At 44.9% G+C, this 26617-nt stretch overlaps 1 protein-coding gene across 1 annotated transcript in view; it reads right to left on the bottom strand.

The window, feature by feature from the left end:
- Window positions 1-1641: 1641 nt before the first annotated feature.
- The window catches only part of LOC148519732 (palmitoleoyl-protein carboxylesterase notum2-like), an 83585-nt gene continuing 58609 nt past the window's right edge, over window positions 1642-26617 (bottom strand). The window contains exons 8-12 of the mRNA XM_088476221.1: window positions 23618-23806; window positions 20748-20848; window positions 16447-16594; window positions 5826-5873; window positions 1642-4814 (exon numbers count right to left, since the gene is read on the bottom strand). Of these exons, the coding sequence (XP_088332347.1) occupies window positions 4511-4814; window positions 5826-5873; window positions 16447-16594; window positions 20748-20848; window positions 23618-23806 (790 nt within the window). The 3' untranslated portion in view covers window positions 1642-4510. The remainder of the gene's footprint in view (window positions 4815-5825; window positions 5874-16446; window positions 16595-20747; window positions 20849-23617; window positions 23807-26617) is intronic.

Here is a 26617-nt window from a genome sequence, read left to right as displayed (position 1 = left end):
AGCCCCTATGGACTTTGGAGGAGTGGACACAGCCCCTATGGACAACAGCAGCACAGCCCAGCCAGCCCTAACTCCCACCCTCCCTCTTCACTGTCCACAGCCGGAGTGAGAAATGGCGCCGACACGGGGACCTTTTATAGAATCCAAAACACGCGAGATTCGACAGCGGGATGATGATGTTTTGCCTTGATTTCAGATCCGAGTCAGGCGGGAAAAAGGCAAGCCTGACTCGGACTCGGATCGGGTGGCTCGGGGGGGTTCGGATTTCATAAATCTGAACCCGCTCATCCCTACTCTTAGTTTGCTGCATTGGTTTCCTGTCAAGACATGGCCGAGTAAAGAAACCAACATGGGGAAAAGACAAGTGAGGAAGAATCTGATGATAAGACAGGGCAGGCAGCAAACACTGAGGTAGAGAAAAAGAAACAAAGAGTGAAAGAAAACAAATAAAAGATTAAAAACAAAAAGAGCTGGCTGGACTCAAGAAGGACATGTAACAATGTATCATAGAAGGGGAGGTGCAAGTAACAAATAATAATTGAGAGACAAGGGAACAATAAAGGCTGAGAGAAGAAACAATAGGTGACAGACAAAAGGCAAGACAGACCTGGTGAGTGGGAGGACAATAAGACATTTCTTTTTAGGGATCTTCTTCGGGAGATACCGGAAGAGACATCCAAGGGGCAAGTGTTGGAGGTGTGCCAGTGCGATATGCCATGGTTATGATAATAATTGCAGTCAATTACATCATCACAGCCTCGGCCCTTCACTGCAGAAGTGACCAGAATCCAGGAGGGTGATTTACTCTCCTTGAAGAACTCCCCAAACTGCGTGAGTATCCCAGTATTTTGCTTTTGTTTCTTGCCTCTGAGAGTCTTGTTCTCAATAGATATCAGCCACTTACCCCACAGCAATCGCAATTTTAAAAAATTGTCAACTGACCTGATACAAGAAAACAAATTCATTATTTGAATTGATGACACCTCTAAATTATTAGGCGACATAGCGGTCATCTTCAGTAAAGTGGGACTGTCCTGTAAAAAACAGGACTGACAGTAATTATGCAGCGATCTACCCATAGACATAAATGATCTTCCTAAAAACAGTAATTTTAGTATATTCTTAAATGCATTATATAGTTTCACTTTCACTTTCCAACCAAGCCTCTTACCCCATATTAGTACTTTAGTGTTGGTACCTCTACCTTATGTGGTATATAAGATGCTGGTCAGATGTTGTAAGCCTCTATTCATTCATGGCAACTCAATCAGGAGACAGCTGTCATTTCAAGCTAATGCGACTGTTCCCTGCTCACGTAGGACTCAATATCATAACCACATGTTCCACTTGCTCATTGTACTACTGTACGTAAAATCATCTGACATGAGTAGTGATATTAAAATAACATATAATACCATACTATATAGAATCTTCTTGATTTCAGTGTGTAGTTTTAAAACAATTTTTCTCAACTTTAATTTATCTGGCCACATGGTAATACAGTAAATCCATAACTATAAGTAATAAAAGATAGATAACACCAACAAAAATATATATTATTCCAATTCAGAAATACATAAAGGATAACAATTAATCCCAAAAGTTAATATTAATTATTGGTAAATACAATTATCAGTGGAAAATGTTCATAGTTTAAATAACATTAATATATAAAGAAGAAATCACTAACATTTAGGCACAACATTTGAACTGAACCACAGCAACTAATCAGCAATTAGCTTTTATATTGTTTGTGTGAATTATACAATTTTATATGTCGATATACAAAGGATAATAACTAGAGTCAGCTCATCAAAATGTCAGTTTCTGTTCATATCAATTAGTGATTTGCTCATGGCAGCCCAACAAATGTCTATAGATTCCTCACCCTGTCCCAAATATTGCACAGCCAAAAATACCATGATATGCCCTTTATTTAACAGAGTGACTAACAAACAGATTAGTGCAGCTAATGCTTAATTCTCCAAGGTGACATTACTTTATATATTACAGAGGGACATGGGGGCGTTGCCAGTGCACTAAGGATCATTAATTCCATTGAAACAAAACTTTCCCTTGCATGCTGGCTTCTTCATACAGTATAGTGAATGTAATTTCTTTCCCTTTATCCTAGGGATGGCCAATTGTGGTTAACATCTATTGCATAAAACCATTGACGGTAAACCTGCCACATTTCCTGATTGGCAGGTGACAGGCCAATCAGGGAAGGGACTGGGGCTTAGTAGGCTACTGTGACCAGCGTTAAGTATGTTCCCCCTGCGCAGAGAAAAGAAAACCTCTCTGCTTCACAGCCATCGATGGGAGGAAACCATCGGATATCCGCCATCAATGGCAAAACCGTTGTCCAATGGTGGCAGAACATCGATGGCCATTCCTACTCCAGCCCTTTGCTACATAAAAAAGCCAAAGTTCACAGACTTTCTTTTGCATAAGGTTGCAGATGGCACCTCACTCTGGGCTTGTTTTTGAGTGGCACGCAATGCTGATGTTCACGTAGTTAAGCGATTTTTTTTCTATTGCGAGTGTGCAGAAATCCCTAAACTCCTACGACACATGCGTTACACATACACACAAAGGTGCTTTTGCGATCAAAGACGCGCGGTATCACAAATGTCTTGGAAAAGTGCTGGACGGTGACTGGGAGGTTGCTAAACAGAAGTACAGAGACTTGTTATGTGAGTGTCACAGGCATGTCGGGGAAAGTAGTTGCATACACAGATGCTCAACCGCTCACATAGGGAGATACTTGGATGGCGAAACTGCACATGCCATAGGGCTGGTGCAAGGTTCAATGGTGCAACCGATGATACTTCTATAGATGCACCAATCAGTATTTCAGCGCGTACAGACACTGACAGCGGGAGTCTCAGTCCTTACATATTTGGATGCATGGATGTACAACAGGGTTGGGCTGTGTAGCGGCATTTGCATAAAGTCACAAATGGGCAACCGCCAACAGAGCCAGCTACGGCTACTTCTGCATCCCTCATACTGAGTGCAGATGCTGACATGCAGAGGCAACGGCTGGCAGCTCCTTATCTGTGAGACTGTCGAATGCTACTCCTCCATAAGCTGGGGATTGGGTGCTGAGACCACACCCTCAATAATAGATGCTGCCCCACTCCCCACTAGGTAAGAAGCAAATGGTGATCAGGATGGACAACAAATGTGCAGTGATCATGACACATGGTCCGATTCTGAGTAGGGATGCAAATAAGAGCAGGTAACTTTGCACCTTGGTAAAACCATTCTGCACCGCAGGAGGATCAGATGTAATATGTGCAGAGAGAGATTTCAGAGGGGTGTGTCCAAGTGTAAATCCAAATTGCAGTATTCTAATAAAGCGGTCCAGTAATGGTGGGCTACATGCAAAAGTAGACAGTTTTTACCCTGCATGCAAAAAAATAAATGTATTTGCCCCCTTGCAGTGCAACATGGTTTGTTCCAATAAAAAGTTACTGGCATTTTTTTTTTTACTTTGCTCTCAATTCAGAATCACCCCCATAGTGTCCCCAGTGTGTCTGTTTATCTCCTCTATTTACCAAAAAAGGCACAGAGCATAGTAAGCAGAATAAAACTGCCTATGTGCATTTATGTACTTAGGGCCTGATTCAGACCCGCTCGCTAGCAAGCGGCCGCTCGTTGCAGACGATGTTCGCTAATGTGCGCATGCGTGTAGTTCACAGTGCACGTGTGCAAACTAGTACGAGCGATCGGAATGTGCGCGCTCGCCCTGCCATGAAATCCCAGTGGAATGAGTGACAGGAGAGGCCGTTTGTGGGTGGTTACAGGGGCAGGGCAGTAGTAACGGGGGAGTGGAGTTGCGGACGCAGGCGTGCCAGTGTTTTTCAATGCCGTTTCAGAGGCGTGCATAATTATCAGGCAGCGTCATAATACACGTCACTTGGTTGATTTTTACACTGAACTGCTCGCAGTGCTTGCCGTAGGGGACACACAACAGCAAGCGCTGCAATCTATTTCCGATGGTTCCCGATGTACCGATGGTTGTATATACTTCCTGGAGATGACGTACGCTAGTTGGCGGCTAAAGACATGCTGGTGGGCGTCTATAAACACAAAGTGATCGCTCGCCAAGACATAGTGGGCGTGCTTATGCCTTGCCGAGCGAGCGGCTGCCTTGAAGTCACTTAGCTGAATTGCCATACGCTGGGAGCGAGCGGCCGCATCTAGCGAGCGGGTCTGAATCAGGGCCTTAGCCTCAGACTCTACAGTGTTACTTAGCCTCAGACTCTACAGTGTTACTTAGCCTCAGACTCTACATTGTTACTTAGCCTTAGACTCTACATTGTTACTTAGCCTCAGACTCTACATTGTTACTTAGCCTCAGACTCTACATTGTTACTTAGCCTCAGACTCTACATTTTTCTTTGTTTCTGCACATTGTGTCTAAACAGAATTGGGGGGTGCAGTTCAACGAGATTTTGTTATGGATAGGGACTGGTCATTATAAATAATTGTTATACTCTCATTAACCACTGTGTCTCAGCATTGCTATAAGCTGATTTATGTCTCCTTTGGGCTCTTGTCCTCTCTTCTGGTTTTCCAGATTTAGCCTGAGGAACATCTGTAGTAATGTCACTTCCTGGCCAGTCACAGGATCATGCAGGGCTGGGCACGTGGGGTTGCAGTGAGGCCATTGACAGTTATCTATCAAATGAAAGGGACATCCACGGATAACAGCCTTAGGTCCCCTTCGTTCTTGAAGGCTTTTCTCCCAGCATTGTAAAGCTCGAGCTAAGCTCACTCCCTTCACCTGATACTGCAACCAATTGCTGTGAAAGAGACAGTATGTATTTTATATAGTATGTAAGACAACAGAGAGGTTTTCAGCAAACATTATTCCATTTATGTAAATTAATACATAGGAAGAAGTGGTCTTGCCAATAGCCATCCAATCAGATATTTGCTTTCTTTCATTTCCTAAACTGTACTAGAAAAATGATTGCAACTGATAGGTTAACTATTTTTGGCAATGCCACCATTTTCCTTTACCCCAGTTTTTAGGAAAGTGCTTCATTCATTGACAAAATAATTCAAGCATTTTGCAGTTGGTATGATAATGTGACATGTTACTAACATCAGCTATGGGCCTGACCAGAGATGTATGCTTGTGCCATCACAGCTGCCATCCCGTACGCAGAAGCTGTGCAAAAATATGTAATTGCCGCAGACTCCAAGAAATGTATTGAGCCGCCCACCTGAGGCTTTGCAACATTAAAGCATCTGCGTAAAAAGACGAAGCATCGGTTGCCGTTCATTCGATTATCACAGTTCTGATTGGCCTTTGGTCGCACAGAATGGCCGCAGGAACTGAGACGCCGGACCCACTTTCACTGCGTGCAGGATCTCAGAAGCAGGCTGGGATATACTCCGAAATTGGTTGCGATATGCCTGCGTTCTTTGGTGCTACTCCCCGCTACCTCCCACAGACGCTCCCTGACTGTCAATCACACTGTGAGTAATAGTCACTGTGAGTGACTACAGTAATGTATCTTGAAGCATGCGTCGTGCGACTCAGATGCATGCACAGATTGCCGATTATCGCTTAACTGCGTAAACATCGGAATAGCGTACAACTCTGAATCAGGCCCAATGTGAATAAATGAGTCTTTCTGTGCAAATATGCTTAGACATATATGGTTTATTAAACATACTCGTATAAATGAATAAGCGGAGACATGATGTACTATATGAATGAATAGGGATTATTTTCCTTTAAGACATAATAAACTTCTGTAATACAAAGAACGTGTAGAATGACTGGAATGCCTTTATTCTCTTACCTCTCTGTAATAAGTGTGTGGGAGAAGCAGGCTGGAGCAAACACTGCCCTGTAAATGGAAGTGATAAAAGAAACATGTTTTATTAAAGGTGTATTTTTCAAATGATCTTGTGCTACATAAATATTCCTTTAATCAGGGACACGTATGAATTTCACAGGTTCTGAGGCTGATTAAAAGCGGCTGAAATGCAGACAGGAAGTCAGTCAACTTGTGCAATTCATATGTATCTCTTTTTTAAAGGGATAGTATAGCAATCCTACATAGGTATGATCAGTTATAATGTAAAGATGGCCACACACTGGACGATTATAGGCACGATTTGCACGAATACTATGCATCGGAACGATACATCGTTTAAAAATGTGCAGCTTCTAGGAACGATAACGAGCCGATGCGTGGTCCCGCGGGTAGTTTGTCGTATCTTCAGATCTCACCTACTGCAGGTAAGATCTGGCAATCTCCTTAACGATGCACTGGAAATCATTAAGGACGCACGATATGTTGATAGGTTGTTAGTCACATTGCACAGTTTAGCAAGATATAGGCCTTCATTCAGAGGCGGCCGTACGGTCTACGACTGCACGGCCGCCTCGATGTTTGTGCAGTGCGCATGCGCACGAGGGAGCCGGCTCCTTCGTGTGCATGCGTGAGACCCGCTACGACCGACAGCGCCGGTCGTAGCGGGTCTCTTTCCAAAGGGGGCGAGCTGTCGATGTTGATTGACAGCTCGCCCCGTTTGGAAGGCGGGCCGGGGGGGTGGCAGCCCAAACGGAGGCGTTCCCATGGGATGACAGAGCCAGAAGCTCTCCGGGGCTTACGACAAGTGAGACCCTACCCTAGGGTCTCGTCGTAAGCCCCGATGGTCACCCTAGCGGTCGTTAGAGCTGTGGGTGTAAACCAACAGCATAACGACCGAAACAGAGGCGGGCGGTCAGGATGCATGCGGCCGCACAGTTTCTGAGCGACTGCTTGCATCCTCCGACCGCCTCTGAATGAGGCCCATAGTTTTTCCAGAAGTGCCAGTGAGTTGCCCGGGGAGTTCAAGGGAAATCGTTGACGACTCTGTATCTTTTGTAAGTCGTCCAGTGTGTGGGCACCTTAAGACGCATGTACTAATGTGCAAAACTGCAGTTGAAATGCAGATTAGTTTTGTCACATGCCTATTTTTACTTGCATGTGCACATTTGTACAGGTAAGCGAGCCAATTTACAGGCCAAGATCATACGAGAACACGGGGGGTTTCTGAGTACCCAGAAACCCCCCTTCTCCGATTAGTGGCCTAGCGCCGTTGGTTTCAGTAAGTGTAACCAGGGCCGCAGGGGCTGGCTGGCAACTTTTAGCCTGGGGGGCAAATGCATGCAGGCGGCCCTGGCAGAGGAGTAGCGTGTAGCCAGGGTGCCCGAAGAACGTGCGTGCTACGGCGCCACCCCCCTTCAAGTGTTTCAGGGAGGAGGCGGGTCCATATGGGATTAATGTAAGGTAAAAATAAAGATTAAGGGCAGCCCCCTGTCGTAGTGTCCATATGCAGTGCCCCCGTGTGCCACAGGAGAGAACACCCTTATGCAGGCCTCCAGTAGTGCCCCCAGTAGTGATCCCCCCTATGCAGTGCCCCTTGTGCCCCCAGTAGTAAGCCCCTTATATAGTGCCCCCAGTAGTGGTCCCCCCTGTGCAGTGCCCCTTGTGCCCCCAGTAGTAAGCCCCTTATATAGTGCCCCCAATAGTGGTACCCCCTATGCAGTGCCCCTTATATAGTGCCCCCAGTAGCAGTCCACCCCCCATGCAGTGCCCCCAATAGTGGTAACCCTTATGCAATGCCCCTTAAATAGTGGCCCCAGTTGTAGTCTCCCCCCTATGCAGTACCCCCAGTATTGCCCTTTATATAGAGCCCCCAGCAGTGGTCCCTCGATGCAGTGCCCCCAGTGGTAGTCCCCTCCCCCTATGTAGTGCCCCTAGTAGTAGTCCCCTCCCCCCTATGCAGTGCCCCTAGTAGTAGTCCCCCCCTTGTAGTGCCCCCAGTAATAGTAGTACCCCCTTGTAGTGCCCCCAGTAATAGTAGTACCCCCTGTAGTGCCCCCAGTAGTAGTAGTCCCCCCTTTGTAGTGCCCCCAGTAGTAGTAGTCTCCCCCTTTGTAGTGCCCCCAGTAGTAGTAGTCTCCCCCTTTGTAGTGCCCCCAGTAGTAGTAGTCCCCCCCTTTGTAGTGCCCCCAGTAGTAGCCCCCCCCCTTGTAGTGCCCCCAGTAGTAGTAGTCCCCCCTTGTAGTGCCCCCAGTAGTAGTAGTCCCCCCCTTGTAGTGCCCCCAGTAGTAATCCACCCCCCTGGTAGTGCCCCCAGTAGTAATCCTACCCTGGTAGTGCCCCCATAGTAATCCCCCCCCTGGTAGTGCCCCCAGTAGCCCCCCCCAGTAGAGAGAGACTTAATAAAATAAAATAAAACACTTACCTGAATCTCCCGCTCCTGGTCCCGACGCTTCTACCGGCTCCTCCGGCCACTTTGCATCATGGGAGAGACGTCGTCATGATGACGTCTCTCCCATTACCCACTGCAGGAGCCGGAAGATGGCTCCCGCAGTGGGAGCAGCAGCAGCCGATGAGAGTCTGATAGACTCTCAGCGGCTGCTGATTACAGCAAACACACAGCTGCCGGCTCCGGCGGCTGTGTGTTTGTGCTGTGTAGCGCTGACCGAACTCCGTCCGGTCAGCGCTACACACTCGGTGCAGTCTGTGTGACGCTGCGGCCCGGGGGGGCACATGGCACCCTGCCCCCCGGCCCAGCCCGCCACTGCAGGGCCGAAACTAGGGTTTTTGTCACCCGGGACAAGACAATAATTTGGCACCTCCCCTCGTAATTCCCCAATAGTAATGCCCCCTGCAGCAGTGCCCCTATAGTAATGCCCCCTTCAGCAGTGCACCTATAGTAATGCCCCCTGAGGTAATGCCCCTGTGGTAGTGCCCATATAGTAATGCCCCTGTATGCCCATATAGTAATGCCCCTGTAGTGCCCATATAGTAATGCCCCTGTAGTGCCCATATAGTAATGCCCCTGTAGTGCCCATATGGTAATGTCCCCTAGTAATGCCCATATAGTAATGCTCCCTAGTAATGCCCATATAGTAATGCCCCCTAGTAATGCCCCTGTATTGCCCATATAGTAATGCCCCTGTAGTGACCATACATTAATGCCCCTGTAGTGCCCATATGGTAATGTCCCCTAGTAATGCCCCTGGAGTGCCCATATAGTAATGTCTCCTAGTAATGCCCCTGTTGTGCCCATATAGTAATGTTCCCTAGTAATGCCCCTGTAGTGCCCATATAGTAATTGCCCCTAGTAATACCCATACAGTAATGCCCCTGTAGTGCCCATATGGTAATGTCCCTGTAGTGCCCATATAGTAATGTCCCCTAGTAATGCCCCTGTAGTGCCCATATAGTAATGCCCCCTAGTAATGCCCCTGTAGTGCCCATATAGTAATGCCCATTCAGTAATGCCACTGTAGTGTCCATATAGTAATGCCCCCTAGTAATGCCCCTGTAGTGCCCATATAGTAATGCCCCTGTAGTGCCGCTTCCAAATAAGAAAAAAACAATACTTACCTTAAACTCTGCTCCTGCATCCACCACCGTCCAGTCCGCCCAGCTGCTTCTCAGAACAATGGGAAAGACTTCATGACGTCTCTCCCATAGTGCCCGGGCCGTGGGGAGAACCGGAAGCTGGAGTTCAGGAGAGAACTCCAGCCTCTGGCTACCGCGGCGCTGCAGGGAAGGAGCCGGTCTCTCATTGGCTGCTGCATCCACGGAGGGAGCCGGGATGGAGCTCACTCATGAGCTCCGCCTTCCGGCTCCCGCAGTGGGTGATGGGAGAGACGTCATGACGTCTCTCCCATAGTGCCAAGTAGGAGGACAGAGGAGCGGACGGTGGTGGACGCAGGAGTGGGGATTCACGTAAGTATATTGTGTGTGTGCCTTGTTTTATATATGTAAGGGGCACTGCATAGGGCAGAGCATTACTGGGGCCACTGTATAAGGGGCACAACTGGGGCCACTGCATAGGGGAACCACTACTGGGGGCACAGTATAAGGGCCACTACTGGGGGCACTGCATAAGGGGGACCACTACTGGGGGCACTGTATAATGGGCACTACTGGGAGCACTGCATAGGGGGGACCACTATTGGGGCACTGTATAAGGGGCACTACTGAGGGCAATGTATAAAGGGAACTACTGGTGGCACTGCATAAGGGGCACTACTGGATGCACTGCATAGGAGGACCTCTACAGGGGGCACTGTATAAGGGGCACCACTGGGGGGAGGGGGGTCTTTAATAAATCATGCTGGCTGTATTTATTTGCCTGCTGCATTCATGTTTTTTTAGTGATAGAGGTGTGTGTGTGTGTGTGTCTGTGTCAGTCAGTGTGTGTGTACCCCGTCATAGGCTGAGTGGTATATTTTACTGTAGTGGTCCTAAATCCTGTGCAAGCTGTGTATATATATATATATATATATATATATATATATACATATATATATATATATATGCCTTGACCCAGCAACGTTCCTCAGGACCATACCCCTTCCAGTCTACCAAGAACTGAGCAGATCCCCTAGAAGTCCTGGTATCCAAGATCTGCTTCACTTCATATTCTTCCTGATGGTCTACTGAAATTGCAGAGGGAGGGTTGCAGGGTGCTGAGAAAGGATTAAGCACCAGGGGTTTTAGGTTGGAGACATGAAATACATTGGGTATCTTCAGTGTCCCAGGAAGTTTCAGACGGAATACCACTGGATTAATCACCTGAAGAATTTGGAAGGGACTGATGTAACTGGGAGCAAACTTCATTGTTGGAACTCTTAATCTCACATGCTTGGTTGACAGCCAGACTTTATCATCGGGACTCAGTACCGGACCCCTCCTCCTCTTTCTGTCTGCAAACAGTTTATACCTTGAAGAGGCTTTGCACAAATTCCTCTTTACCTACCTCCAGATTTTAAAGAACTGGTTCACTGTACCACAGACGGCTGGAAGTGACACTGTTCGAAGACATGGTAACTCAGGTAACACCGGACGCAGACCGCACTGAGTAAAAAATGTTGAAACAGATATTATTGTGTGCAAATTCAGCCCATGGCAACAGAGAGATCCAATCATCTTGATTGGCTGAAACATACATCCGAATGAACTTCTCCAAAACTTAGTTTATTTACTCTGCCTGGCCGTTACTTTGGGGATGGTAGGCTAAAAAGAAGCTCAGATTGATGCCAAAACACCTGCATAATGCTCTCCAGAATCTAGAGGTAAACTGCATTCCTTGATCGGAAACAATGTCCTTAGGAAACGTGTGCAACCTAGAGATTTCTCTTATGAATACTTCTGCCAACTTTGATGCTGAAGGTAGATCTTTTAATGGAACAAAGTGAGCGGAACCTGTCCACCACCACCAGGATAGTGTTAAACCCTTGGCATGAAGGTAGATCTGCCACAAAGTCCATGGAAATGTGAGTCCAAGAACCATTAGGTACTGGTAGTGCCAACGAGGGACTTGATGGAGAGTGCGGCGGAACTTTGTGCTGAGCACAAGTATGGCAAGCTGCCACAAAGTCTTTTAACATCTTGATGGACCGTTGGCCACTAGTACCTCCTGAGGATTAGCTCTAAGGTTCTTTTGACTCCTGCATGCCCACTGAAATGTGATGAATGCACCCACTGAAGTAACTTGGACCGAAGTTCGGGTGCTATGAATGTTTTCCCTAGCGGAAACTTTACCTCGCTGATGACATCTATAAAGCAAGCAGGGTTCAGAATGGGCTTGTCTTCCTTTACTTCCTCCATTTCAGCAGAACTGAATGCTCAAGACAGGGCATTGGCCTTGATGTTTTATTACCCGGCCTGTAGGTTATCATCATATTGAACCGATCGAAAAATAATGACCACCTGGATTGATGGTAATTCAAGCAGTGGACTGTATTAAGGTACGTCAAATTCTTATTATCAGTATAGACTGTCACCGGAAATTTAGCTCCCTCTAACAAGTATTGCCATGCCTGAAGAGCCAACTTGATGGCTATAAATTCTTTATCCCCAACAGCATAATTCCTCCCCGGGGCAGAGAATTTTCAGGAGAAGAACCCACAGGAATACCACTTGCCCTCTTCATCCTTCTGCAACAGCACTGCCCCAACACCAACCGTGGAGGTGTCCACCTCCAGGAAAAAAGGTTTGCACAATTCGGTTGTCTCAGAATGGGTGCTGAAAGAAAGCACTGTTTTAGATGGACAAAAGCTTCCTCTGCCTCATGTGGCCATACTCGAGTGTCCTGCCCCTTCCTGGTAAGAGCAGTGATGGAGCTGTGATGAACGAGTAGTTCCTGATGAACGGAAGTTACAAAAACCCAGGAAGCGTTGTATTTCTTTCAACCCGATTGGACGGGGGCCAGTTGACAATGGCTGTAAGCTTCTCTGGATTCAGTCGAGGGCAAGAACCCGAAATGATGTACCCCAAAAATGTTAGTTCCTTTTGCTCGAAGGAACATTTCTCAAGCTTGCAGAAAAGATGGTTGGCCCGGAGTCATGACGACAACTCACATATGTGGCGACAATGACTCACTATATCCTCAGAGAATATCAGGATGTCATCCAGGTATACCACTACGTACTTATATAACAAGTCCCGGAAGATATGATTCATGTACTTTTGGAAAACAGCTGGGGCATAGCTTAATCCAAAAGGCATGACTAAGTATTCGTAGTTGCCATCACGAGTGTTAAAGGCCATATTCTATCATCCCCAGATCGGACTCTGATTAGATTATAGGCCCGCGAAGAGAGCTCTGAGATCAGAGGTAGGGGAAACCTGTTTTTGATAGTAATCGTGTTCAGTCCCCAGTAATCAATACACGGTCGCAAACCTCCATCTTTCTTCTTAACGAAAAATAGGCTAGCTATGGCAGGGGATTTGGACTCCCTGAAGAACCCACGTTCCAGATTCTCCTTAATGTATTCTGACACTGCTTGGGACTTGGGAAGCGAGAGAGGAAAGACTCTTCTATTGGGAGGCATTTTCCAAGGTAATTAGTCTATCGCGCAGTGCCACCCCCTTATTTGCGGGAAGTGTCTCAGCTGCCTTTTTACTGAATACATCCCTGAAGGACTGGTATGGAGCTGGAAGCAGATTTTCTGGAGAGATGACTGAACTTCGAATGACACGATGTGGAGGTTTGACAGATGACAAACATGACCCATGGCATTGAGAACCCCACAACAGGATTTGAGGTTCTCCCCAATCTAAAATGGGAGCATGCTTGCAAAGCCATGGAAGACCCAGAATAACTGGACTCTTGGCTGATGGGAGTATATAGAAATGGGAATGGGTATGAAGTCCTGGTTCATATCCCGACGCTGGCAGCCTGAAGGGAGAAGATCCCGACAAGGCAGGTAAGTACCCTATCCCTTCGGCACCCGGATCTAAAAAGGCATTGAGGACTTCGTAGAAATTTCCCAGGACCAGAGTCACATTGATGGAAAACTGGGAGGCTACATTATCAGACCATCCCTCGATCAGTTAGGCCTTCTTGTTTCCTGCACGTTTTGAGCAGCCGGAAAGATGACGACCTTTGTCTGTATTGCCACAATACAGACAAAGCTTATTATGAACCTCCTTTCTCTTTCTGAGGCAGGAAGGCTGGACTTCCTGATTTGCATAGGTTCTTCTAGAGGCTCAACTGGTGCTCTGAAATGCGGGGTGAGCTTGAAGCTGAAGCGACGAGACTGTTCCTTTTCTCATGCTCTCTCTGTGGCGAAGATTTACCCGGATACATAAGGAAATGAAATTATCCAAAGAAGTTGGCAATTCCCTGGATGCAAGTTCGTCTTTGATTTGCTCTGACAGTCCTTGCATAAAAGCAGCGACCAATGCTTCGTTGTTCCACCCTAACAATGAGGCCAGGACTCAACTGCACCGCATACTGTCCTGCAGATTGGCTGCCTTGCTTCAACTGCAGCATAGCTGACCCTGCGGAGGATACTCGCCCGGGCTCATAGAAGACCTTCCGGAAAGGTGCCAGGAAATCAGCACTGTTATTAACCAGGGGATCGTTCCTTTCCGATAATGGAGAAGCCCAAACCAAAGCTTGACCAGACAGTAGCGAGATCACATAAGCCACTTTCATCCTTTCGTATGGGAAATTCGCTGCCTGGACCTCAAAATGAAATGAGCACTGGTTCAGGAGTCCTCGACAGCCTTTGGGATCCCTATCATACTTTGAGGGATTTGGAATCCGTAAGGGCACAGAAGTACCTGCAGCTTGTACAGTAACCGTAGAAGGTGGAACTGGTTGTACTGGAGGTGGCTGAGCGGCACCGACTCATTGCATTAGTGTTGGCAAACACTGCATAATCTGAGCCTGGTCTTGTTCTTCTTGTTCGACTCTGGTGAGGAGGTTCTCAAGCAAGTCGTGTGGTGACAGATTGCCAGCAGCATCCATGTGTGGCCAGAGTATTCTGTCGCAACTCTTGGGTGCAAACCCGTATTTAAGATTGGTGAGGCCTATGACTGAGGCATGGAATCTAATGTGCCAGAGGTGTTCATCAGTGACCCCCACAAGGAGGTAGGGACTTGGCTGTTGTCGAGACGCAAGTCACGGCCCTCAGACTAGGTTCCCCAATACAGGTGCTAGTGAGCTCTGGATGGAGCACAGGCTGGGTCAGAACCAAACGGACAAGACGGTACCAGGGAGCAGCCTAATGCAGGTCACGGAGGATAGCCAAGGTCAAAATTATAATACCAAGCGCAGTACCAGGGAGCAGATGAAATCGGTATACGGACAAAGCCAAGGTCAGGAACGAGCAATGAGGTCATACACAGGAGCTGGAGTAAGGTTTGGGAGCCTATACTCTGGCACAGGAATACTCCCAGGGACTTCCTTTTTTAGGCAGGGCTTGATTTAGGCACCTCCTGTGATGTCACTAGGGAAGTGTCTAACCCTTTAAAACTAATTCAGGGGGCTATATGATCGGAGATTGAAGCAACATGGAAAAGCAAGTTAGATAGGCAAATGTGCACACTTTAATCTGCAGGTCCTGAGCATCTCTGTGTCGTGTGCAGCAGTAGTTGCCAATTAACCCTGGTAAAGCTCCACCAGCCGGCTGGGACAAAATAGCTATAGGGAGCCCCGATTCTCTACCACAACTGATGTATAAATGTGTATGCTGGTGCTATAAGTATAAATGTTATAGGGACAGCATTTCAAAACCTTAGACTTTCCCTGGAAATATGGCAGTTCAGAGAGTTGCGTTATTTCTGTCAGTGGGCCTGATTCATTACAGATCGCTATTGCAATCGAGGCTGGAATTACGCACATCTGCGAAAATATGCTTATGAATGCAATCACAAAGCCGTCGCACAGCCAGCATAGAGACCCCACTACCGCTATCTCACATCCATAATACCTTGCAGTCCTGCGTATACATCAGGAACATGGTGTGACATCGGCCCCTTACACACAATTACAACAGGTCAGACAATTGCTAACCTCGTTGTGCGCGGTGAGTACTCAAGCTGCGTATGCAGTCGCAGTGGCTAATTTATGCATGCCCATGCAACAGCGTTCAAACGGACAGGCACGCCTGCATTTCTCTGACCACTCCCCCCAAACACTGACTACCTGTCACTCACTCTGCGATGGCTTTCCATGGTCTGCGTGATCGCAGTGCGATCGTAATGGTGCCGCCGCACACACGCAGTGCGGTGCATGCACAGTAGGCAACAATCATCAGCCTGCGCACGCTATCACAATAGCGATCCATGCTGAATTAGGCCCAGTGTCACTAACACAATGATATGTATGATTGATAGAAATCATATGTACCATCTAGTGCAGTAATCGTGCTCAGCTTCAGTCTTTACTAGTTCAGACCACTGTCTTGCTGGCAGCGGCAGATATATTGAGGCTCTTTGGCTTAAGCTGGGTACGCACCTAACAGATATATCTGCAGATTATGGTTGTTCATACACACTGAACAACCATCATCTGTCTCCTGGCCGCGGGTCCCGCTGGCCAGGGGGTGTGTCACGCCTCCTCTCCCTGTGAACTCTGCTGCAAGTGTACGGGCGATCAGAAAACACACAGCACAGTGCCCCAATATATCTGCAGATATGTCTGTGTACGACGTTGTTCACAGACATATCTGGTACACACTGGCCGACACACAACAAGATATATTGGCTGATCAATTGTGTACCCAGCATTACACTCCATTCAGGTGTTAAAGTTGCACCAAAACAAAAAAAACAATTAGAAATGAGCTCTCTTCTGCTTACAGTGAAGGCAAGTGTCTGATCACTTGATACGATATAGTGCATATATTGCACTTAAATTCAATGTTAGTACATAAGCCCTATAGTGTGGTAGGAATGTTAAATGACATATGTATCAAGCTGTCTTAGAGGTAGTACTCATTGCTTTTCTTATAGTATACCCCTTACAAGGAAATGTAAAGCAGGGATGTGCATTATATATTTTTCTATGCTTTCTTGTTTTCACATACAGACCAGTGACTTTGATCACTATGGCTGAATGCCTGTGACGTTCCTCTCAATTCTTTCATCTACAAACAGGTTTATCTCTTACGGGACTTCACGCAGAGATTTCTTAAGCTCTCTTCCAATGCTTTGTATGTTGTTCCACTGATTTGCTGTCATGAATTGGAAATCTGGCTGGATGTTTTCTATTCTTAGCTGTTCCACATCATAGAGCCACTGAACCACAAAGATAGGGGCTGAAACACAATCATAGCAATGACTGAGACATAAAGATAAGAGCGCACAACACAAAGAGACCAAAAGCAACTTGCTGTTAGGTATCCATAACGAGTTATTGATTTGTTGTTTACAAAATTGTACTGTTTGGTATTGTGTGTGTGTGTGTGTGTGTGTGTGTGTGTGTGTGTGTGTGTGTGTGTGTGTGTGTGTGTGTGTGTGTGTGTGTGTGTGTGTGTGTGTGTGTGTGTATGTATGTATGTATGTATATATTAGGGATGTGCAGGCTCGGGATACATCCCTAGTATATATATTATATATATATATATACAGGGCTGGTTCTATGGTTACGCATGGTACACGGCCGCGTAAGGCGCCACGTAGTGAAGGGCGCCGCGGGCGCGACCATGCAGAATTACCGCGGTGCAGACTGTGTCTCTGTGACACAGCTGCACCGCGCGTGTAGCGCTGACCGGACGGAGTTCGGTCAGCGCTACACAGTGCCAAACACACAGCCGCCGGAGCCGGCAACTGTGTGTTTGTTTCAGCAGCTGATGAGAGTCTGTCAGACTCTCATCGGCTGCTGTAGCTCCCACTGCGGGAGCCATCTTCCAGCTCCCGCAGTGGGTAATGGGAGAGACGTCGTCATGACGACGTCTCTCCCATAATGCAAAGCGGCCCTGGAGAATGGTCGGGAGTAGCGGATATCGGCGGCGGGAGCAGGAGCAGGGGGTCCAGGTAAGTGTTTTTTTTTTGTTTTGTTTTTTAGAACGTGTGTCTCTACTGGGGGGGGCTACAAGGGGGGATTACTACTGGGGGCACTTGAAGGGGGGATTACTACTGGGGGCACTTGAAGGGGGGATTACAACTGGGGGCACTTGAAGGGGGGGATTACTACTGGGGGCACTTGAAGGGGGGATTACTACTGGGGGTACTTGAAGGGGGATTACAGGGGGCACTAGAAGGGAGGATTACTACTGGGGCACTTGAAGGGGGGATTACTACTGGGGGTACTTGACGGGGGGATTACTACTGGGGGTACTTGAAGGGGGATTACAGGGGGCACTTGAAGGGGGGATTACTACTGGGGGTACTTGAAGGGGGGATTACTACTGGGGGAACTTGAAGGGGGATTACAGAGGGCACTAGAAGGGAGGATTACTACTGGGGCACTTGAAGGGAGATTACTACTGGGGGCACTTGAAGGGGGGGATTACTACTGGGGGCACAGGAAGGGGGGATTACTACTGGGGGCACAGGAAGGGGGGATTACTACTGGGGGCACAGGAAGGGGGGATTACTACTGGGGGCACTTGAAGGGGGGGATTACTACTGGGGGCACAGGAAGGGGGATTACTACTGGGGCACTTGAAGGGGGGATTACTACTGGGGGTACTTGAAGGGGGGACTACTGGGGGCACTTGAAGGGGGGATTACTATTGGGGGCACTACTACTGGGGGCACTTGAAGGGGGGCTTCTACTGGGGGCACTTGAAGGGAGGATTACTACTGGGGGGGACTACTACTGGGGGCACTACATGGGGGGGAAACCTCCACTGGGGGCACAACAATGGGGGGACTACTACAAGGGGGGACTACTAGGGGCACTACAAGAGGGGGGACTACTACTGGGGGCACTGTATAAGCTTACTAATGGGGGCACAAGGGGCACTGCACAGGGGGGACCACCACCGCGGGCACTGCATAGGGGGGGCGCCAAAAAACCTACTCGCTTACCAAAAAATTTGGGCTAGGGCCGGCCCTGTATATATATATATATATATATATATATATATACAGATATGTAAAGACGGCACTCATGAGACTGGACAGCTACAAATAATGACCATGACACTAGTCGTAATGTAAATCGACGTTTCAGGGACAACTCCCTTTTATCAAGACTTAAAAATACACAAACAGACAGAGCATATATACCTGTAGAAGACACCAACGTGACTGTGAACTCACCACAGCACCCAGTCAGAGATCTGATGACGTCACTGGTGCGACCCCGCACCAGTGACGTCATCAGATCTCCGACTGGGTGCTGTGGTGAGTTCACAGTCACGTTGGTGTCTTCTACAGGTATATATGCTCTGTCTGTTTGTGTATTTTTAAGTCTTGATAAAAGGGAGTTGTCCCTGAAACGTCGATTTACATTACGACTAGTGTCATGGTCATTATTTGTAGCTGTCCAGTCTCATGAGTGCCGTCTTTACATATCTGTATGTGGAATTCTTTGGAAAGGCACCGGAGTAGTTGCAGTTTATTTAGGAGTGCCGGTATTTTGGATCTATATATATATATATATATATATATATACACACACTCCCAGAGAAACGTGGGCACTCCATTCTAAGTATCAAAACTGTGGGGTGCCATATGAAGAATAGAGGGTCATTCCATGAAATATAGGTCACAATACATGAAAATTAAATCGTATCACAGCAGATGCCAAGCCATTTCAACTTCATTTATTTGTACTGAGGAACTTAATGTAACTGTCACAAGGCCTGATTCAGCAAGCAATGCAAAGGAGAGAACACACGCACTTGGCCGATGTTTTTGTACTGCGCATGCGTATGCACTGCGCGTACGTGAACTAGCCAGTGCGTTCGGGTAAGCATAAGCAGACTACACGCAGCGTTCAAGATCCCTTCCGATATTGATTGACAGGAAGTGCCATTTGTGGGTGGTGACGGGGGGTGGTCAGGCGAACGTGCCTGTGCGTTGAGACGCCGTTTTAAGGGCGTCCATAATTAAGCCAGAGACGCATGCAGTGATGAGACTCCGTGCACACAGGAAGTTGCCAAGATCCTGCGCGAGGTCTGGTCAACCACTATTATGCAAATGTGGTTGATGGTTCTCGATGTTACCAATGTTTACGCTATCTTGCGTACTCATCAGGCTTTGAGTAAAGGGAGATGGGCGGATTAATATAGGGCTGGTTGTCTGCATCTTGTGCTGCTGTCTCCGTGCGTATGCATTGATTAGCATATTCTCGCAGCAGACGGGTGAGTGCTCTCCTTTGCATTGCTTGCTGAATCAGGCCCACAGTGACTTCAGATGATGTAGTTAACATTGGTGACGTGTTATGTTCAATACGATAGAAAGAGTTACCCAGGTGAGATTGAGGACATCAGAAATAGCGAATACTTAGTGAGCACAATGGAGCAAGCTGGCAGCAACGGGAAATGGCCATTATCACCAGATGAACTATTTTATACAGTTTCACGGGTAATCAGGAAGATAAACAGACCTACATTGATTAATTCACGTGGATTCTACAGGTTTGAGTAATTTGTATCAGAGCCCTTTGACTGGGGATAGAAATGTAACATGAGTCACATTCGTATGTATCATGAGTCACATGTCAAAATTGATATTTTCTTTTTAAGTATAGTTTTGGAAACATTCAGTTTTTGTTTGTGTGTCAATCATAATTTAGGTTCTTATAAGTGTATAGTATAACAATCATTTTGTAAAATAATGAAGAGAGCAGGTTTAAATAAATCCCATCAGTTCCTATACCCATTCTGTTGTAACATGAGTTACGCATATAAACAATAAAATTTAATTACTAAGAGCATGTATTTTTTCTGCTTCTAAAAGTTAACATGAAATGTAACATGAGTCACACGGAATGACCCTAGAATATATATGTGTGTATAGTACATATCTTGGCCATGTATGTGCCAGAAATGTGTATATATGTGTGTATATATATATATATATATATATATATACTGAGTCCCTATTGAATTGATAATCTACATTTGAAATCATACTCACCAGTTTTGGTAGAAACAATCTAATGGCCACCACCACTATGTGGGTAGACTTTTTTATATTACACAGCGGTCAAAGAATATTTTATCCTTGCAACTTACTGTACAGTATATACTTATGTATATAAAGACACTATAGTGCATATCATAAGGGATAGAGATTTGTTTTAGCTAAGAAAAGCCTAACAGCCAATATATTTTAAAGCAAAAATTATATTTTCCCCTTAATCCAAAATAAGGAATTATCTAATTTTCTCGTTAATAGCACCATTAAAGCCAGTCTGTTGTGTCATTTCAGATAATGTTGATTAAATGACCTACAACCTATTTATACCAATAACTTACAGTGTATTTTAATTACAACCAAACCTGTGATATTCACATTTCATTGATGTGTATGACTTGGGGCCGTAAAAACACTGCCACTTTTCCTCTCTCTTATACTGCTGTCTGCAGTTATCTGGGAGCACTCCATTCCACAGCCTGCCGGGAAGAAGACAGTCAAATGTAAGGAGACATCATCAGGATACTAAAGTTACAGTCAATTTTACTATTGTACTGTATACAAGCTCATAGGGTGCATAAACACTGTATTTTAAAGATTTTGACAAATTAATTAGGAATTACTGAAATCTTCATATGAGATTTTACATGGAAATGTTGCAGAGAAAGGGTATAAGGGATAGTACATAGCTTTGCCTTATATGTACCAGAAAGAGTGAGCGTGTCTTTTTACGTGTGAGGTGTCTATCAGTACCTGGCATAAAACTAGGAGTAGAGATGTGCGGTCGGTTCTCCATAAATCCAAATCTGCTTGAATTTCATGAATCTGGGCAGATCTGAGTCGCGATCTTCCCGTGGTTTGGAATTCAGATTTTAAATCAGAATTTTGGGTTTTTAATTGCAAAATTACATGATTTTAGCTTTTTTTGTAAAAAAAAAAGTCTTAACTTTTTTTTTTTTAACCCAGATCCAAAACCAAAACACGAATATGAATCCAGATCCCAAACCTAAACCAAAACATTGGGGTCAGTGCACATCTCTAATTAGTGTGACATTTTTAAAAACTTGCTGATGAGGTTAAATCTTTTTGCTCTTTTGCTCTTAAGGATGTGTCAGGAGATAATTACAAGATTGAACAAGCTTATATTACAGTTGCAATATTTTTTATATGTACTGTATGTATTTACATTAGTTTTGTGTGCAAACCCAGCTAAGTGGCATAAATTTGCAGTTAAACCATGCTGTGATGCAATGGAGGCAAATACAAATATATATATATATATATACTTGCATGTAGATGGGCACCCGTAGTATTAAACGGATGCCGGGGTGACTTCCTATAGAATTATGCATATTGTAATTTATAGAAAGACTGTTCAGGTCTTGAAACCTCAATTGATTTGATGGAATAAATTACACTTTATCTTTTGTGAAGTACACGGAGTGACGCCTTAAATATAAAGGGATTATACACTGTAAATATATATATATATATATATATATATATATATATATATATACATATATACATATATATATATACATATATATATATACAGTATTGTACAAAAGTTTAAGGCAGGTGTGGAAAAAATGCGGCAAAATAAAAATGCTTTCAAAAATAGCAGTGTTAATAGTTTAGTTTTATCATTTAACAAAATGAAAAGTGAATGAACAGAAGAGAAATCTAATCAAATCAATATTTGGTGTGACCACCCTTTGCCTTCAAAACAGCATCCATTCTTCTAGGTACACTTGCACACAGTTTTTAAGGAACTCAGCAGGGAGGCTGTTCCAAGCATCTTGGAGAACTGACCACAGCTCAGGGCTTGAGAGCGGTACAATAATGAGTGTCTGCAGGCAACAGTGAAGCATGGTGGAGGTTCCATGCAAGTTTGTGGCTGCATTTCAGCAAACGGAGTTGGGGATTTGGTCAGAATTAATGGTGTCCTCAATGCTGAGAAATACAGGCAGGTACTTACAATACCATCAGGGAGTGTCTGATTGGCTCCAAATTTATTCTGTAGCAGGACAACGACCCCAAACATACAGCCAATGTCATTAAGAACTATCTTCAGTGTAAAGAAGAACAAGAAGTCATGAAAATGATGATATGGCCCCTACAGAACCCTGATCTCAACATCATCGAGTCTGTCTGGGATTACATGAAGAAACAGAAGGATTAGAGCAAGCATACATCCACAGAAGGTTGATAAAAATAAACTATTAACACTCTATTTTTGAAAGCATTCTTACGTCGCAGCATTTTGTCCACACCAGCCTATGCGTATGTGTATATATATATATATATATATATATATATCTCCGGGTTTAAATCTTCAAGTTATTAAGTTGTCCAAATCCATCCAGTGGAAGACCTTGAACAGGCACCCCGGGTCAAAGTTCTGTCCATCGTCCCTGGGTCAAAGTTCTGTCCAGCATACACCAATAGGAGGTCCGGCCGGGACCTCAACCCCCTAGTATATCTTCTGGGATCCAATGTTACCACTCTGTGAAGTTTTCATTCATCCAAAGTATGTGATGTTGTCTAAATCCATCCAGTGGAAGGCCCAGAACAGGCTCCCTGGGTCAAAGTTCTGCCCAGCATACACCAATGGGAGGTTTGACTGAGACCTCAACCCCTGGTATATCTTTTGGGATCCATTGCTACCACTCTGTGAAGTTTTCATCCAATTCCATTCAGTGAAAAGACCAGAACAGGCTCCCTGAGTCAAAGTTCTGCCCAGCGAACACCAACGGGAGGTCTGACCAGGACCTCAACCCTCTAGTATGTCTTCTGGGATCCAGTGTTACCACTCTGTGAAGCTTTAGTCCAAATTATGTGATGTCGTCCAAATCCATCCAGTGGAAGGCCCAGAACACGCTCCTTGGGTCAAAGTTCTGCCCGGCGCACTCTCCAGTGAGCTCCGCCTGGGACATTAACCACTCCATTATGACTCCAGGGAACCACCGCCGGGCACCCACTCCACTAACAAAGAACTTACCCACTTGAAACTCGACAGTCATCTGTCCTTGCTTTGCTGGTAATCTCATACACGTATACACATAACTGCACCCTCATTTAGACAGCGGGCTGTGTAATTAATGTTCCTTCTAGCTGTGTAAACAGACTCTGAAATGTTGAATGAAAACATTCGGGAAGAGAGCTGATTTTCGGATGATGAACTGTGCTGGGGCTCGCAGCAAGTAGGAATATTAATGATCAGGTTGGGGTTATTTTTCACTTACTTCAAACCTCTCTTGATGGCATCAGTCAGTGCACAAGAGGTGCCATCCAGACAGTCAGATTTGGCATGTTTAGTATCAAGGAACCATCCAGAATCAACTAGGCCTTTGACCTGAACAGTGCCAGCAGTCAGCTCATCCACAAGAGATGCCACTCTGTCAATATTGATCAAGGCTCCGGTGCCTCCAGCGCTGAGACATAAGTAGAAGAATATAAGGTGAGAAACTTCTGATCTGTGTTCTATTATAGTATACAGTTGGGTGGATTTTAATAACAACATAATAGTATATCTTTAAACAATAGGCACAGTCACAAGTACCTAATAAACAGCTATGTTGATTAGATTCTTCCAATGAAGTAAGACAATGGATTGAAAATTTTTGACTAAAAATCCAATTCAACAGGATAAAGTTTTGATGTGTCTGGAATGGATGTAGCCACACATGGTGCCATGGTCTGCCAATTGTTTGTCACTTAGTGCCTCATTCATCAACGAGTTTTATCACTCACAACGAGTGATAAATCTCGCTGCATATGATAAATGGCGCTCAAGCCAATCAGCTCCCAACTGTAATTTTTTAAACAGATGACTGTTGGGAGCTGATTGGCTGAAGCACCATTATCATATGCAGCGAGTTTTATCACTGAATTGGTTTCCTAATTAAATTGCTACAAACTCCTAGACAACTTTTTAAGCCCTATCAGAATCAATGTATTCTTACAAAATATTGATTGATAGATTGATTCTATGATCTGATCAAAAGGTGGCTGTATAATTTGCTAACACACAAGCACTAATATTAGTCTACAGCCAGTGTGTTTTTGGACTGTTAATATTGGCATGTCAGCTAACTACTAATAAAAGTCTTCTAGTGTGGGTCCTTACTACATATTTGGGAGACCCAGTCAGTACAGGCACTTCAGCAGCTGGAGCATGATGTGTGGGCATTTGCATATGCCTAATGGGAAATTCACCACTGGCCATTAGTGCGATAGGTGACTGTATATGTCTGCTTAATGGTAGTGCTGGCCATATTCCCCATTAAAATGTAAAATTGAAAAAGAAAAAAACATAAGCTAGCAAACAAAAACTAACACTGTAAATAAAAAATTTCCTTGTCACCCACCCAACCTATAACCCAATGTGTGTCTCGTATTCATTCCACAATGTGTAATATCATGATGAAAGTATGCTGCTTAAGAGTCAATCCCCCCCCTTTCAAAAAAAAAAATGATTCTAAGTTATGTCTGTCCGACACCTGCAGCGGATTTCTGAGGTTTCTATGGAGACTGCTCTATTGTCGAGTTACCAAGCAGTATGGCCCTGGCAGCTAACACCATCTACAGCTGGTATTAGCCATTATTACCGAAGGGATACATAACACACAATTTACCAGGAGAGGGATCATCACAAGGGATCATCAGTAGCAGTAGAATTAATGATCACTTCTTCAATTAGAGATGTACGGGTCCAGATTTCTAAAATCCGAACATACCCGAATTTAGGGGTTCAGAGTAGAACTGGGTAAAGGTTCGAATTCACTTTTGTGTCCCGGTTCGGATCTGTAGCTGGTTCGGAATTTGGATTTAAAAGCTGAACTCAGGTTTTGGATTCAGATATTTTAGTTGTTTTTATCGATTTTTAATCCATTTTTATCCAAATTCAAAACCAAAACACGAAAATTAATCCAGATCCACAACCAAAACACGGGGGTCCAGCACATCTCTACTTTCAATACACGGAGGGCTTATCTCTAATTTCTTATTGTCGCAATAAGAAATTATAATTATAGGGTCCGAAACATGATAATGAATAAATATGCACCTACGCTTCTTGAGTTATTTAAAATACATTTTTCTAAAATATTTAGCATGGCTCATGTAATGGTATAATAAGTGACGACCATGTCTCCTAGATGTGCTCACACCTCCTCTCACTTCCGCACTTGTAGATCAAGGAGACCCATGCAGTGAAGTCATGCATTATGTATACTCCAAGGCTGGTCTGATAAAGTCAGACATTGTGGCTTTTTTCTATTGAATGTAAAACACTTCTTTCTATTGAATGTAAAGTAGAATTTGGGTGGGTGTATGGGGCCAAGACATCTGTAAGAACAAAGTAATAGTCTGTGACAACAATCTTGCTGCTACTTTTCATATACTTTAATAAAATGGAGAGATAAAAATGTATTACTGCCAGCAGTAACAGTGTTACACTGTGAAACTGTTTGTCTAAGATGTTCTTAGACAAAATGTTTCTAGGTTTATATATTTATATATATATATATATATATATATATATATATATATAAGCAGACATAGGAAGTTGTACAAAAAAATTAAAATTAGCAAACATAAGAAAAAAAATACAAATATACAAACAAATATAGAAACTGAACTATGGCTATAACAGCTTAGTTCTGCATAATTTGGCCTGAAACAGATATTCCAAGCCGATTCTCAAAAATCTTCCTAAAAATACATGCATTTGCATAAACCTCCTATGTCTGCCATGAGACTTACTTAATCTTTATGTGCAAAGTTAAGGGCGGCCATACATGGTAAGATTTTTTTATACGATGTGTACGATTTCGATCGATAGTAAAGAGCGATCGTACACATCATATGTTGTTTTGGTGTACATACGATGGCGATGCGCGTCCCCGCAGTCGTATAATTGTATCGCCTCTCGTACCGAAAAACCGTACGAGGGCGACCTATCTTACCAAGATGTGACACACATCGTATCACTTTTGGCAGGTAATACGATCCGATGTCTGATGACGAGGTGTAGATCCCTAGCCACTCCCCACCTCCATTTTCTCATGAGATACGGTGTTCTGAGCATAGGCTAGCAGAAACTTATGGCGATAGGAAGCCATCAGAAGGTGATAGAAATCAGAAGAAATACAACACTTTGTACAAGGCAAGCCTTTAACAAACACACTGGCCCTGCACAGCGTTCAGCAGGTATACAACCAAGATTCACTAGTCACAGAGCA

The sequence above is a fragment of the Taudactylus pleione genome, unplaced genomic scaffold, assembly GCF_031769625.1.
Source record: "Taudactylus pleione unplaced genomic scaffold, aTauple2 ptg000184l, whole genome shotgun sequence".
NCBI lineage: Eukaryota > Metazoa > Chordata > Amphibia > Anura > Myobatrachidae > Taudactylus > Taudactylus pleione.
The sequence above is the reverse complement of the archived record's forward strand: the minus strand, read 5'-3'. Positions and strand labels throughout refer to the sequence as shown.